Here is a 16,253-nt window from a genome sequence, read left to right as displayed (position 1 = left end):
CCATCTGTCCCCTGAAGCAAGGTTAAAATAGCCAATTTAATGATTCAGCAGCAAGAAAAAAAAAAAATAGAAAAAAAGCAGAAAGAAAACCCCCAAACTTTTGCTGTAAGTTTAATAGCCTCTTGGCTATAAATGGCATTTGACAGTTGATTGTAGACTGTCAAATTGCTTTGTGTATTATGGGCCAACAGACAAACTGCAGATGGCTGCACTACTGGGACTGCATCAGATTGTCCATAATTCAGTAGGTAATTCGTTTCCTCAGTTTGAAAAATAAAATAGCAACATAATTTATCCTTAAAAAGAAAGCTATTTCTCTGCAGCATCATGCTTCCAGACAGACCACATTAAAGTAAAACACTGCTTCAAGAGAAAGCTTAATCACAATGCTTCCATGGTTACAATGCCCAGTTAAGACATCCCTAAAACTTCCACTGAAGGAGAAACTGCAAGATAAGGATAAGCCCATTGACTTTATTAGTAGTAGTAAAATTCTATCAGAGAGCCAGTCACAATTTTGATTTCCCTTTCTGTTATCATGTGTGGGCTGAACATCCTTTTTTGGAGGCAACATATCCTCTTCTTCCCACCCTGCCACCTGAAATGTGCTTCTGCTGAACAAAGAATATAAAACTCACAGGTGTAGAGCCTGTATTTGTTCAGACATCCTTTGTGAATCAGAAATACCTTGTAAGAAAGAAGCACACCAAAACCAGCTGTGGCTAAAAAAGCTGTTTTCACTTCAAAAACCTTTTTGGCCAGTGATGTGCACGTGACAGCAGTAAATAAACTGCTTTCAATGCCACTGATAAATGCAGCAAAATGCTACCCAGACAGCAGACAGCTGCTTGTAATTTTATCCTTACAAGGATTCAGATACTGACACACAGAAATAGGGAAACTGTGCTTTTGTTTGGAAACATCACTGCATTAAAAGTTTTGTTTACTCAATCATTTCATCATGGTTCATATTTAATATATGAACATTTATATTTTTTGAATTCAACAGACTCCACAGTTACCGCTCCTCTTGTCCATTTGCTTCATTCTCTTGCCAAAACCCCAAAACTTGCCTTTTGAAATGTAAATATTACAAACCTCATAAAGCACATTTATTGTCAAAAAAAAAATTGTAAAGCACTCAGTGCAATTTCAGGAAACTACAGCTTACTTGTATCACCAGGACAGATTTAGAATAAATACAGAAATAATTAAAGAAATAAAACAAACTGACCCAAAAAAATAAAACAAACCCCAAAACCCACCCAAAAAAGCTCCCAACATGCTTAAAATTAAGAGCAGCAAGCCAGTAATTACCTTCCATCAAAAGTAATTATATGAGGGTCAGTAAATGAGTAGCAATAGCTAGTGGGTAGATCCTTAACTGTAATCTTCAAAAGAAAGATAAAAATTGTAAAACATGTCAGGTTAGGATATAAATGCACTCGGGCACATTATTTACCTTATGATAGTGGTTTAAATTCTAGTAAGTATATTATATTATACTTTTAAGATTAAGATTTAAGATTCATCAATCTTAGTAGTTACTTCAATATTAAAATGTAAAAAAAAAAAATTCTAATGAAAACACAGAATTTCAAGAAAAAATAAAGCAACTAAAAACCACCACTTAGAAATCTTGCTGTGAATCAGCAAGTCAGAACCAAGATAAAAGCTTCACTAACACCAGCCACACTTCTGAACAGTTTACAGATCTTAACACTAAGATTTTCAACCTGTGTGCTTTCTGGAACATAGCCATTCCACAGGAAATTCTCACTGGATATAGGTTCGACTGCAATTCTGGTAATCCTGTCTCCATCCTGCATGAAGTCTGTCACAGCAGTGAAATAAACTACAGCTTGACTACAGATTCCATTACTGCAGGATTTCTGGAGAAGATCCACATGACAAGAAGAAAGAGCCAAGTTTAGACCTAATTGCTCTTTACCTGTTTTAAAGAAAATACATCATTAGTGAGTTTATCCTCTAAATAAGCCACATTCACCATACTAGTGTTAATATAGATGCTAACTTATTGACACACACTTCTATAAATTAAAATAATCATGCATTTTTCTTGGGTTTGGTTTGGTAATGCAAAAAACCTCCTCTCTAACTCTTCATACACACACCCAAGACAATGTTTTTGCATTCCCCAGTTTGATAGACAAATGAAAATCATAATAGGCTTGAGAATATGAAAAGAAATGGTTGTCTGCATAGGCAAGGCTCCTCCCAGTTCACAGGATTTGTGCTTGAGAAAATACTATAGAAAATGGCTACAAGAGTGAAAAACTATGACTTTGTGACTGCATATACAATATTTGCAATGCAACAGATAAACAAAATTACCTGAATTATAAACTTTACAAGGAGTACTCTGTCTATTCAAATTAAAGAATGTGGCTGTAATATCAATGTCTACCAATGCATCTGCAAACTTTAACAAGTAATTGTTTCATATTTTCAGCAGCATTATATAGACTCTGAAAACTTGAACATTTTAGGAAGTATTTTGCAGTATAACAACTTCTCCGTAGAAGGAAACCAACACAGTATTTATAAAAAGATACAAAAATATAATTAAATAAACAAAATGTAACAAGGGCAATACTTACCTTCATCAACACTGTTTAATGTTAGTGAGATTTTGCAGTCTCTTTTTAGCTGGCTAAATTCAGGACAAGGAATAGGAACGCTACTTTCTATTGTCAGTCTGTATTCCTTCCCATCTTCTGATATATCATATGTTTCTGGATGCATCTAGCACAGAAGAAATTGTACTTAAACTGTAATTTTGTGAGTAAACTGCAGCACTGCTTCCTAATCAGTTAGGAGTGTTTATTTACACGGTCTGAGGAGCAGAGCATATTGAGGAGAGGATGCAGACACAGCAGCCATAGTCTTGAAGAGGTGGGTAAAGGGGCAAGGATAAGGAAAAGGCAAGAAAAAAAGTTAGCTAGAAAGGAGGGAGTTAGCAATACACATTTTCACCACAAACCACATTTCACCACCTTGGAAGCTAAGATACAAACAGCTTTGTGTACAGTCTGGGTGGGAGGAAGGAAATGGGAAGCTACCTGAAGGTAACAATTCAAAAATAATTTGGAAGCACCATATTTCTGCTGGATTCCTCTCTGAAAGCTTACAATACGAATCACCCAAAACACATAATCAAAAATTCAATTAGAGACCAGTAACAGGAGCCTACAGCTGATCTTGGTAGGCTGGATGGAGTCCTGAATGCAACCTCACAAGGAAACAGAGAACATATTGCCTCTTTGCAGGGTACAATGCAGAACTGCACATGAGAGAAATCCAGGCCCCGATTCCACAGAAACAGGCTCAGGCTAAGTCAGCAGGACTACACCCAATATGTAACTAATGACATGTAGTCTGTCTTTATGGAACTGGGGTACCATTCTTGGCCAGCAAATGGGTCTCTGTAGCTGTACTGTTCCTCACAGTAGGAACTAAAACGAGTTTGGTGCTTGGCCTGTGACCAATAAGCACAGCATAGCCCAGCCCACCTTCCAGCTACCCCCCTGCAAGCCCAGACCAGGCTGGCTCAGACTTGGTGAGCACAGCATCAGTCATCTCCAGCTGCTGGAAACCAAGGCCTGCACTGTGTGTGCCAGGTGCCAATTCAGCCTTCCTGCACCTTGAGTACGTGGGGAGCACACAAACCACTGCGACTCTCTTCCTTCTGGACAAATTTAAGTCCACCCCAGTCAACAACGGGCTCTATTAATTCACAATTTATACATTTTAAGTACCTTCTAGTCAGAGGACTGACTGCTAGCAATACTCAAAAATTCCACCTACATTATGTTTTTACAAAGTTACCTTAATTCCAGCAAAAAATTCCTTGCTTTCAACTGAAGAGCTTTGTATATCTGGCTTCTCCATGAAAAAAGAAGAACTGCTACAGTAGACCTGTAGGGTAAAAACAGAATAACAGAATATATTTTTGGTATGAAGTGGTCACATGAAGACAAAATTTGGCCACAATGGTCAGTTAATTAATAATGGTGAATTATGGCTAGTCTTCCAGTTGCACCAGAAGGTAGCAGTTGCCCAGTGATACAGTGATACAGCTAAAGAAAAAACACAGAAACAGACTGAATATCCTGGAACCTTTTCCTGGCATATTCTACCAGTGCTGCAGAGATTTCTTCAACTAATGGCTGCAAACAAATAATATTTAATGAAGACTTTAAAAATATTTTCTGAAGCATTTCTGCAACCAATGATATCTATGAAAATGCATTTTATACTTGTTTACATGTTATTTACTTATTTTTTTCCCATTTCATAGTTTTTGCCTTTTATTTAGGAACCATCAGTTCTCAGATTATGTTTTTCCTGATGTTATAGACCTGGATAATCTCAAGATGAGGAATTCAGTCTGATTTCCCTCCACTGAACCTGTTTCATGCTACTAGGCACTGTGGTTTTGCTTTGGCTTGCTGTTTGTTTTTGTGTTTATTTTTATTTTGCTGTATCCATTTTGAAAGGTATTGACCACACATGCAGTATTTCCGATCCCAAAAAAAAATAAAGTGATTCAGTGATACCTCAAAGCAGGAGGTAGCTTATGATTGTGCCTTCCCTTTTGACTGTCACCAAGCCAACACTGTCAGGCAAGTTTTCACAAAGTCCCCATATGATTTTTGGGCAGTAACATTGCTATCCATAAGCCACCCAGGCAGCCTGACTTTGGTTTCAACATGTATATGCATACCAACCATGGGGTTTTTTGTTTTTTATTTTCTCCAGGAAAAATTAACATATATTTTGGTATATATAAGTAAAAGATGTATTGATTTTTTTCTATGCTTAGGCTTCTCAAAGTTACTATGAGAGCCTAAGTCTTCTTCTGGTGCAGTGGAATGTAAGGCTTTTGATGACAGAGAGTAAAACATAAATCCTAGACACAAAACCAGTAAGAAGCAACTCATCCAAAGGAAAAAATACATATCTAAGGAATCAACAACACAGCTTTTCACAACCTCTGGCTCTTACTGCCTCCCACTGACATCAAGTTGCATCCAAAAATCCTCTCAATTTACATTATTCAAATAAAAATTTACCTCCTGGAGGAATACTGCACTGTATTGAGACAATCAGTCCCAAAACCTCAAAGACAGTGGTAGTTATATTTCTCTGGTATTTACACATTCATATGGGAAGCTGGAGTAAATAAGTAGACGCAGTAGGGTTCTGCTAAGAAAAACTGTACAGCAAGGTGCTGGACCTCTCTCTAAAAACTGCTAGTGTCTACTGAGCCAGATTTACAAATATACCAAGAAATCATAATAATGCTTTAACATACTCTGTCTCCAAGTCTGACGTTTATCCCATCTAGTTCTAGAAGTGAGAAGGTATGAACTGCTGTTTCATGTGTAAGTTCTTCTTTGGCACCTTCAGGAGAAAGTCTTGACCAAATTACAGTGAATCCAACAGAGCTGTTTACAAAAGGAATGCCAAATGTACACCTTAGGTAGATGCTGCCTTTGATCATCTCTGCTACAACTTCAGGAACAGATGGAAGTGGTGGTGACACAGATGGAGATGGTATAGGAGCCAGGTTACCTAGTCAAACAAAAGTGTGGTCTGTGCTTTTTATTCTGTGTAAAATCAATATTGGATGTAATGACATTGACATCTTCTGCCAATTAATACACTAATAATATTTACCTTTTTATATCTGAAAATACTACATAATTTCTTAAGAGAATCAAAGAAAAAATGTGTATCTTCCTTTAATAATTATTAAATGGAGAAAAAAATCTTTATGAACTTTTGATTCTATTCTAGACAATTAGAAGGTGCTAAAGAGGAGGAAAAAACCAATCCAAATAAACCTAAACCAAAGACAGTAAAAATAAGCAAGAGAATAAAATGCAATTAAATATTTCAATAGGCAAGAGAGAGCAACATGCAAAGGAATGTGCCTTACAGAAGACTAATTTCACTATTAATGAAAAAAGTGGGGGAAAGAAAAAGCAAAAAGGAAAAAGAAGAAGGCTATTTAGAAAGGAACAGAATAAGCAATGATATGATTTGTAGATACCTCTTATATAATCAAAGTAATCTGTCAGTCAGCATCATTAAAATTACTTTTTGACATTTTGATAGCTACTCAAAATATTCTGTGAAAGAACTTTTGTAAATCCAAGTTTATCTGAAATTACCTCCAAAGTGCTCATTTTGCAGCAAAACAAGCAATGCTGTTGATAACATGAACACGTTTTTATTATTATTAATTATTTGGTGATATTCAAGTCAGAATATCAGTAAATGTTGACTTTATTGGGTCACAGATGCACAGAAAACCTTGAAAATCAAAACAAGATACTCACTGCCACAGACGCCTTCAACTTCCATTCCCTCAGGATCACAGGTCTGTGGCCTTACATCTGAAACAACTATAAAGTGTTTTTACATTGTATATTCACACACATACAGAGTACGAACACCAGTGCTCTTAGATCATAGACCAAATATCACAAAACACTAATTGAAGTGCAAGTTTTCAGAATAGAAGCAATCTTGTAATTGAATCCATGTACAGCTATGACAGCAGTGAGCACAATGTTTTGTGCTGGAAATCATCTAGGAGGAAGGGTACAGAACATTCTACTACAGCTTTTACTGCTGATGTGCTCAGCCAATACTTATACATGTTGGCAGTGAATAAAACAGAATTATACTATTCTCTGAAATATATATTTTGTCTCTCCAAATTCTGAACACTTATTCTTTAACTGTAACCCTGGACAGTGAAATTCAATGCAGACTTGCTTTGAAAGAAATCACCTTTCATGCAGAAGCCTAGGAAAAAGTGCTTGTGGACTGCTATTGTTTTGTTTTTGAATGCTATAGGAAAATAAGTGGAATTTGACTTAAACATGAAAATGCCAGTTAGTCACTCTACTCAAACTACATCAGAAGGGCAGCAGCAACACTGGAAATCCCATTCACCAAAAGGAATGAAGAGCAGACTTTGCTGTTCCATGCTTCAGTGGTATAATGCCTGAATTCCTTAGCATATAGAGGACAGGTGAAAAGTTGCATCAGGTATTTACAGCTGTTATGTTTTAAAGAGAAAAAACATGGTAACCTAGATACAAAAAGCAGTACAACAGAACGATGTGCTTCACATGATAACATCATCTTGAATATGTGCATTTAAACTCAAAATGTGTTTCAGATTTACAGTGTTCAGTAGAGGCAAACAAGAGTTATGCTTTTTGCCTGCTTTGTTTTGAGGTAGTAAAAATTTGCTAGCTTGCTGTCTAGCTATGGTTTTACATCTTCCTTCCTCATCATGTACCAGGATCTAAAGTAAATGCAAGTCCTATTGTGCAGGAGTTCTTCAATGTTTCAGGCACATGCTCGCTGAACCCTTAGAGAATGTCTTAACAATTCTGTTAAGCAGTTGAAAGTAGCCAGCAACAGAGAACATGACTTCAAGCAACACAGCATATGATGCATGAAAATACTGCTAGTATTTTCATAATGGTGTGTTGAGCTAATAAGAATTTCCTACTACACTAATTTGTCACTGTTTCACAGTATTTATAACTGTAAGGATTTAACCTTGGCTTGCTTATCTGAAAAATCTGTCATGAATAACGAAATACTGAAGTTTTGAGCTCTGAACACCAACATACTTTTGCAGCACAAGCGGCCAAGACCATAGAAGACATTGTTATAAAGGTCTCCTTTCTCACAGTACTAATAGAATGTGTATAAGTAGAGCATTTCTGTGTTGGATTTTCTTCTAGCAACAATATGTATGCACTCCAGAAGGGTGATAAGAATTACAACAAAAATACTCCTAACAGTGCTAAATAATAATTGACAGTTTGATCAAGTTCTTAAGAAAAAATTTTTCTGATACATAATCCTATGCATGTTCAGTAATGGCTATTTGGACAATCTGAGTGCCATGAATTACACTGAATTTTGACTTCTAGATGTGTCTTATAACGCCACCCCATTATATGGAAAATTGCGATGCTTATGTTTCTAATCTTTGAAAATTAGTCAGACGCTACATTTAAGTTTAAGAGGGGTGAAGTGAACCCACCTCACCATTTCAGATCATTTATTCTATCATATCAATAATAAAAGTAAGGATTGCAAGAAATTTTAGGTAAAATTTCTAGGAAATTATATTTCCTGACATTTCTACTCCACAAAATATCAGGCATATATAGATCAGAAAAGCACTTATAAAACACACATACTTAGCTGAGTTGGAGCATGCATTTTCTCACCTTCTGCACAATACCCCATGCATCCTTGGGTGGGCTGCAGTAAGTAAACAAAGAAGCCTCCGCAGTTCCTCACCCTGACAGGGATTCGGAAAAGACAGCAGTCTTTTGAAGTGCTGAAGAAAAACTGCCACGTAGCACAAGCTGTTAACTGCTTGATCTCACCAGGTCGAGGCATGGATTCTGACTCCCTCAGAGACAACCAGACAGGGGCTTGAGTCCCACAGTGATTCATCTTCAGCACCGGAGAAAAACATGAGGAAATGGTTAACGCTACATCAAACCGTTGCTGTGCTTTAAATGAGAGGTACGTATGCAATTAATTTATTGCATGAGCTTTTAGCAAAGTTCAGCCAGTGTAACAGAGGGATTGCTGACTTTCCTCCTCAAGGTTGGATACAAATGCACACAGAAGAGACTTAAGTCCTTTATTCACCCTAATGAATTTGTGTTTGTTTCCAAAGACAGGCTATAATTTAGTGCCCAAAGAACTTAACTGAAAGCCACATCTGAGTGTTTTGCTCAGAAAAGCTCACAGCTGTGTTATGGCTTAGTGAGCTACTTTGCACCATTAACCTACAGGAAGTGACTGTGTGGATGCTATCAGAGCACAGCCAACACACTGCAGAGCAGAAGTACACTGAGTATCAACTAAAGGAATTAAAGCTGTCACGTTTTATCTGCCCTTTGCCACCAACTGAAGGCTCAACTAACCTCCTGGATTTCTTCTAAGAAGTGTGGGCAGCTGATGCATTAGTATGTTAGAATTATTTTATATTCATTTAAAAGCACTTAATTGATTGGATTTTACTTTTTTTAAGAGATTGTGACAAGGAAATTTCAATTCATTAGAAAAATCAAGGCTATGATATTCTAACGACATTTTCAGATTTTTTAAGGAAGGAAATGTTTTAAAAAGGGGAAACTAAAAAGATCTTAGAATATAACAGAGCTCCAAAATAAAGCTACAAATAAGATCTGAAATAAAGAACTAGACATCTGAAGTATTAAATATTTCCAGTAATTCTTGAGTCTTTGGAGGCTTGCAGATGACGAGGCAACTAATATTCAATTAGCTCTGTTAGTTCAAGTCACTTTAGAAGTAATCTCTTTTCTGTGACATGATGACTTTAGAAGCTCCACAGTTACTGGCTTCATGCAGCTGCAAGCCTTTATACTGCTCTCACATGGCCTTCCTAACACACTGACCATCACACAGCTCCAGCTTTACAACATGATAGCTCTGCTATGCTGCCACTGAGAAGATTTCTTTACCACTGAGTGGAAATTACAGTTTTCAAGTGCTCTAAAAGGGATTTAATTTATCATCCTCTGCTACTGCCTATTCAGTGTAAAATTTTCAATGCTTAAGACTTAATTTTGCAGTTAACACATTTTGAATATAATCAAGTATTTAGACAAGATAGGAACTTTGTATTGTCCCACATCAGTCCCCACAATCATACACTTTTTCATACCTATCCTACTGAAAAATTCTTCACCAAAATATCTGTTTCCCAGAATGAAATGATTTGTAACAATACCTCCACACACTTGGTTGGCATCTCAGCAGGCTTATCAAAAATCATGAAGCGATACCATCCTGGTGCTAGGGAATGGTCACAGATTAAATCCTGAATAGCTGATTGCTGGAGGTGGGATGAATCAAAATCCACACTTCGGTAAGGGCTCTGCAGGATCTGATGTCCACCAGGAGAGCATTCAAGAACTGTGGAGCAAGAGTTTTTCAAGTAACAAGGTGGAACGCCTAACAAGCATTTTAGAAAAGGTATTAAGCATTTTTAAAGGAAAATAAGGATATTTTCCTTTAAAACTGATTTTATGGAAGAATATATTGATGTCTTAGTAACAACAATTTTGCATGTTAGCACTCTGAAATTTAATAGAATTCTTTATGTCAAAACTCTCCTTCCTTTAGTGGACAATAAATGCAGTAATAACCACATAGTCATTTACCCTGGATGCAAAACCAGTGGGAACACGTTTATACATTCTACCTGGATTTTGATTTTTCTAGTTCCATTGATTTTTATGAAACCTGAATACAAATGGGGTGTCAGATATACAAGAATCGAAAAAACTTACTTCAGGAGGAGTAAGGTTTAGCCAAAGGTATTTTCAGAATAGATTACCACTTTATAGAACACCTCTGCATGAAATTAAAAGTTCCCTCAGATGGATGAGAGATAGGTGGATAGTTGCATGCAGTTTGTATGTATACATGCAGAACATAGCAAAAGTGTGTATTAAAATGGGTAGATACTTGATTACACATTTTAAGTCAATTTGCATGAATGACGTACTAAATTATAATAAAGAAAATACAACTGCCAAACATATTTTTTCACACCTAAGAGACCTTGTGGCCTCAAAAATCTCTCAAATTTTCTGATAGATAAAATGAAGGATCAGAATCTGAAGAAGTCTTTATCACAGTTTTTCTGGCTTTTTTTTTTTTTATTTTGTTGTTTTTGTTGTTGTTGTTTTGGGTTTTTTTGTAAATAAACTCATTTAGAAATAAAGCAGAATGACAGAATTTCTGAGTCTGATCTGGCAGGTGAGTTGACTTCTGTTGAAGACAGTATCAACAGAAGTTCTGGCTAATGGCATATTTACATGTAACATACTGAATAATCATTCTTGTTTAGTATTGTGCTTGGGAAGTGAAAGAATGTAAAAGTAAGGGAACGTTTATATATAAGTGACATTAAAATTATACCCATCTATTTACCTTGCTTTTAAAAATGATGCTAACTGATGCTAACTGTGAACATTTCATAACAAATGTGCAAATTTCATAACAGAATTTCTTGTTATACTGAATGATACACTAAATCTTGATTTTTGCCTTCATTATACTACTATTGAATTTAAAGATGCAGCTGTAAGCAGAGCTGTCTAATGTTACATTTGGAATATGAATGCTCTGATCTCCAGCTTTTGGTCCCAGGTTTGTCTGTATTTGTTACATATTTTGCAACACAATGGTATAATTGTGTCATTGATTAGAAGCATTTTGGTTTATTAATATAACATAGTTTACTATCTTCCACATTTTTCATATCATTCTAAATAACCACAATTATAAAACAATTTCAAAACCAGGTAATTCCCCACCTTTAAATGGAGAAGATGCCCTAATAAAAGAATAGACTTTATCTCTTTTAGCACAGTATGAGAATCCTACAGTCTTTCAAAGACTGAAGATTTAATCTGATACAGCTTTAGGCTACCCAGGCAGGTAACAATAGCTTTATCTTCTATCCTCTAAGGGCAGCTGGAAGTCAGTGTGATTGACTGTGCCACCACTGTGTATCTGAGTTTCCTGTAGTAGCCTGTAGGCTATTCATGCCCATACAATTTGACCTTACAGGGAACTTACCCTTCACTGGAATTTAGAGAAAAGCCCTTGAAGAATCACAGGTCAGTCATGTGTGTTATTGAAATGTTTTCCAAGCAAGCTACAGCACAAGCGGTTTACGAACCATGATGGAAGTTTCTTCCTGTCCTCTAATTTTTACTGGAATTCTCCCTTTCGTACAGCACCCTCATTAGTTTTCTTTCCTGTAACTGAATCACTCCTGAAACAATTAATACCTGTTACCTTCTCCATTAATAAATCAGGCTAGACATGAGACAAGTCTTTATTTTCTTTTCCTCCACAGTTTAATTAGATCATCATTTGATAGATCTTTAAAACAGCTGACTGTAGTCACTTGTAATAGGGTTATAAATCCTACTAAAGATCAAATTATAAGTTTCTTATTATTATGCATATCACTTTAAAAGGCCATCCAGCTCTTTATGAATCCAGTGTATCCTTTTCTCCTTTCTAGGAATATGCTAATATATCCATAGCTACTGTTTGGAAATATTATGTTGTGTAACACTGGTTTGTTTTCTTTATTCTTTTTCATTCTGCAAAACAACTAAAAATACCTGTCATCATCAGTAACACAAATAAAACCAACTTTTTTTTACACAACTGAGTGTAACCAAACTGCTGTCTTACTTCAGCAACAGCAGAAACAAATAAATTATATTTATGGACAGACTCACAAAAAATTAATGTCATGTTCTCTGCCAAAACATTACCCCTGCAGAACAGATCTGTTCCAACCAGAAGCATTTAAGAGGGACCTGGCTACACTTTCCACTGAAATAATAATTTCCTTATTCAGGATGCCTTAAATAAAAACAGATTTTGATATAAGCATTCTTTCAAATATTATTCTCAGAATGATGAATACTGACTTTGCTGAAATGCTCCAGAAAAGCTTTGCCTGTGTCTAACACGCAGCAATTTTACAGAATCACAGAGCAGTTTGGGCTGGGAGGGACTTTAAAGACCATATAGTTCCAACTTCCACCACACAAACAGGGACATCTTTCACTAGATCAGGTTGCTCAGGGCTCCATTCAAGCTGATCTTGAACATTTACAAGGATGGGGCAGTCACAGCTTCTCTGGGCAACCTGCTTCAGTGCCTCACCACCCTCACAATAAAGAATATTTTTCTAATATGTAATTTAAACCTACTCTCCTTCAGTCTAAAATCACTTGCCCTGTCACAACACACCCTTGTAAATAGTGTTTTTCCATCTTTCTTGTAGGCTTCCCAATTATTGAAATCTGACAAAATTATAAGGCGCTGATTCTGACAGCTTTAAATTATAAGGAGGTGAAAACAGATTCTGATAGCTTTAACCTTTAAATTAAGGTTAGTCACAGAGCAGGCTTACTCACCAGCTCTGTCCAGGATGTCAGGAACATTAAATTAGGGGAAGACTTTTGTGCTACTGGTGACTTGACTTCACCCACAATCACAAAATATCCTAACATGTTCTGACACAAAACACAAAACTTATGTAAGTTTTAACAAAATTCAGCATTTATTCATGATTGTTCTTGACAAAATCCTTTCCATAAATATGGAAATATTCTTTTTAATTATTTTTATTGGCCTTTTAATGTATTAGTGATTTAATAACTTTCCTTTTAAATATTTGCTATAGAATAGTGAAATTCCAATTATAAAATACACTTGAGAAATAAGACCATGATATCCAGTCTCCTTTGTAGATTGTGCACCTGTCCTTTCACTTAAACTCGAGGAGATGCACACAAAAGGCTATCAGTAGGTTATTACGAGACTTGCTTCTAGAAAGTTATAACTCTCCCATTCTGTTTGAAGGTCTAGATACTCTACACTATCTGCTGAAAAAGAAGTCCATCCTGGGAAAATATGCAGCTATTTCCCTAGCATTTGATTTTACTTATCATATTCTGTGCTTCTTTCTACAAACACCCTATATATACTGCACATGGCTTGGTACTGTTCTTAAATTTGTGTCTCAACACACCAGGAAGAATTTGATTCCATATTCACTTTTTCCTGACTCTCTTCAGGGTTAGTGCAGTGGGCTTTGCTTTGATCCATCCTGGAGTTCCTTGGTCCTGATGGATACTGAGAAATGTGACCCTAAACTGCAACATTTTAAACACGTGGAGAGCCTTGTGCTAGAGGATGAGCCTTTTGGGAGAGATACAGATGAAACCTTTGCTAACACGTTGAGGTTTCTACCATGGCTGCTGTAAACTGAGTCATGTAATAGGTCCTCTGAACACCTTAACCAAAAGTCAAAGAGGTTCCTGAAGTCAACACAGGAGCTCATTTGCCACAAAAGGATATGAAATGGCTCTTGATGACTATCTCTAAGGCACTCAGGTGGAAAATGAGTTCCACAAAGGAAGGGCTTCTCAACTTGCTGTTCACATCTCTATTCCATCCATGTGCAAAGAGGGGTCAATGATTTTCCACCAGTCCAGAATGTTTCAAACCCCATGGAACAGTAATGAACTGAGGACTGCCAGGTACAGTCTGGAGTAGAGAAGGGAAAAGGAGTCCCAGCAGAGTACGATAGGCAAGAGTACAGAGTGGCGGCACTGGCAATCCAGTTCCTCAGGCACAAAGAGCTCGTGTGTATGTCCTGCTGCCCAAAGGCTTGGGTCTGGCAAATGACCACTAATAAACTAACACTGTCTTTAGTAAGTGCCCACTGTGAGAGTGAATGTGCTTTTTCTTGCATCTGCTGACCGTGAAGTATGCAGCATACCAACATCCCAAGGCAGAAATTAGAACTGTGACTGAATTTAACAAAAGCATTTGTGGATCTAAAATCTTCCAAAATAATAAAATAGAATAAAGTTCACTTTTTTGGAAGAAATTATCCTGGAAAATCTCTTCAGAATACTACTTTTAAAGGAGAACCTAAAAATTACTGTAACTACCTAAAAATGCCATTTTCTTTGATGAGACCTATAAAAGAACATGAGCAAATTGTAGCAATGACAGTATTGCAATCCCATGGAACAGGAACATAGTGACTCCTATGCACGGACCAATGAAGAAAATCCGCACACACAAATTAATACATCTTTACAAACAACCTCATTAGACTGGGTGTTAAAACACTTTGCAACCACTTTTGTTCACACCCTACGAGACGCTTTGCAAGGGTAGTAAATAATCGCATAACCTTTACGAAAGTGTAAAACGCATGGTTTAGAGAACGTTTTCCAGTAGTTCTCACTGCAATACGTTATTGTATCTACACCTGATGTAGGTTTTCTATCCGAAATTTTAAACTGTACAGACACGGGTTTAGTGGTCCCGGGTAAGGATGAGCCAAGACATTGCCTGTGCTCCAACACGCAGGCGAAGAGCGCCAGGAAAAAAGCGTGGGAGACCCAGCACGCCTGGTCTGGGAGTTCCTCTCGGCAGGTTTTCCCCGCAGTGCGCTGTGACGAGCGCAGTTCCCACTTCGGCAGGTACAGAGTTCAGCCTGTTCCGGCCAAGTTGCGGCCCGCAGCCTCTGCGCCGGGCGATGTGCGGGCCCGGGGAGCGCCCGGCGCTGTCGCTGCCCCTCAGCCGCCGCCCGCCCTGTCCCTCCCGCTCGCTCACCTGCCGCCGCCGGGGCTGGCCCGCTCCCTGTGCCCGGGCTCCCTTACCTCGCCGGCGGGCCCCGGCCGCCGCCAGCCAGCCCAGCACGGCCGCGCCGAGCCAGAGGCGCGGGGCTGAGGGGACGGCCCCCGGCATGGCCCCGCCGCTCCGCTCCGCTCCCCTCGCTCCCAGCCGCGCTCGCTCCCGGCCCCTGAGGCGGCTCCGTGCGCCCACCCCGCTCCTCCGCGCAGCCCCTCCCTCGGGGGCCTCGGCCCGCCCCCCTGCCCGACCCGGCCCGGCCCCGCCGGGGTGGCTGAGGGGGCGTCCGTGCCCCGTCCCGGCTCCGGGACCACCACAGCCGGGCGCTTGTGCCCGGGCCGCTGTGGCATCCCCTGCCCGGGCTCCCTCGTGGGGATTCTCTACAAGAAAACGAAGGAAACAGTCCTTGGTTCTTGTCGGGGGCTCTGTGAAGATGCTTGTCCATATCCCAAAGAGGTCCTGTCATCCTGTCCTGACAGGTCCAAACAGACCCAAAGAACGTCGGCATCGCGAGCAATGTCCTATTGCCCTCCAACCCAGAACTATATTTATTTTCTGATGTACAGTAAAATGCTGAAGAAGAGCTGGTTTCAAATTGGTCGTTGGCTAGATCACCAAGAGTGTTTTATATTTCTTTAACCTTTAGTATATGTAATCTTCATTACCATTAATGCAGACTGAGTTTAGCAAATATTTAACAGTTCCAAGAGCCCAAGCTTCAAGATTTGCTAAGAGATGCTCCTCTTCAGAGATGTCTGTCAGAGGACAAAGAGCAGGAAAAATCTCAGCATTTAAAAAGTCAGTGCTGGTATTTTCCACTGTAGGCCTGCGGTTGTGCAGTCATTGAACTACTTCACACACACCAAGCACTACAGCAGTCCACAGAAATTATTCACGTTCTCTGTATCATATGTAGGCCTAAGTCTAAAAAACAGAAGTTGATGACATTAAAACACATCTTA

At 38.4% G+C, this 16,253-nt stretch overlaps 1 protein-coding gene across 2 annotated transcripts in view; it reads right to left on the bottom strand.

Annotated features, from left to right (window-relative positions):
- The window catches only part of VWDE (von Willebrand factor D and EGF domains), a 37,987-nt gene extending 22,535 nt beyond the window's left edge, over nt 1–15,452 (bottom strand). The window contains exons 1-9 of one of the 2 annotated variants that reach the window (XM_086855819.1): nt 15,321–15,452; nt 9,833–10,017; nt 8,292–8,523; nt 6,369–6,434; nt 5,339–5,598; nt 3,850–3,939; nt 2,622–2,766; nt 1,737–1,951; nt 1,318–1,391 (exon numbers count right to left, since the gene is read on the bottom strand). In XM_086855819.1, coding sequence (XP_086711945.1) covers nt 1,318–1,391; nt 1,737–1,951; nt 2,622–2,766; nt 3,850–3,939; nt 5,339–5,598; nt 6,369–6,434; nt 8,292–8,523; nt 9,833–10,017; nt 15,321–15,408 — 1,355 coding nt within the window. In that variant the 5' untranslated portion in view covers nt 15,409–15,452. Of the gene's footprint in view, nt 1–1,317; nt 1,392–1,736; nt 1,952–2,621; nt 2,767–3,849; nt 3,940–5,338; nt 5,599–6,368; nt 6,435–8,291; nt 8,524–9,832; nt 10,018–15,273 lie in introns of both variants that reach the window. The other variant, XM_086855830.1, reaches the window with a different exon arrangement.
- Between the last annotated feature and the right edge of the window lie 801 nt (nt 15,453–16,253).

The sequence above is a fragment of the Cyanistes caeruleus genome, chromosome 1, assembly GCF_971803275.1.
Source record: "Cyanistes caeruleus chromosome 1, bCyaCae1.hap1.1, whole genome shotgun sequence".
In the NCBI taxonomy this organism is placed as follows: domain Eukaryota; kingdom Metazoa; phylum Chordata; class Aves; order Passeriformes; family Paridae; genus Cyanistes; species Cyanistes caeruleus.
The sequence above is the reverse complement of the archived record's forward strand: the minus strand, read 5'-3'. Positions and strand labels throughout refer to the sequence as shown.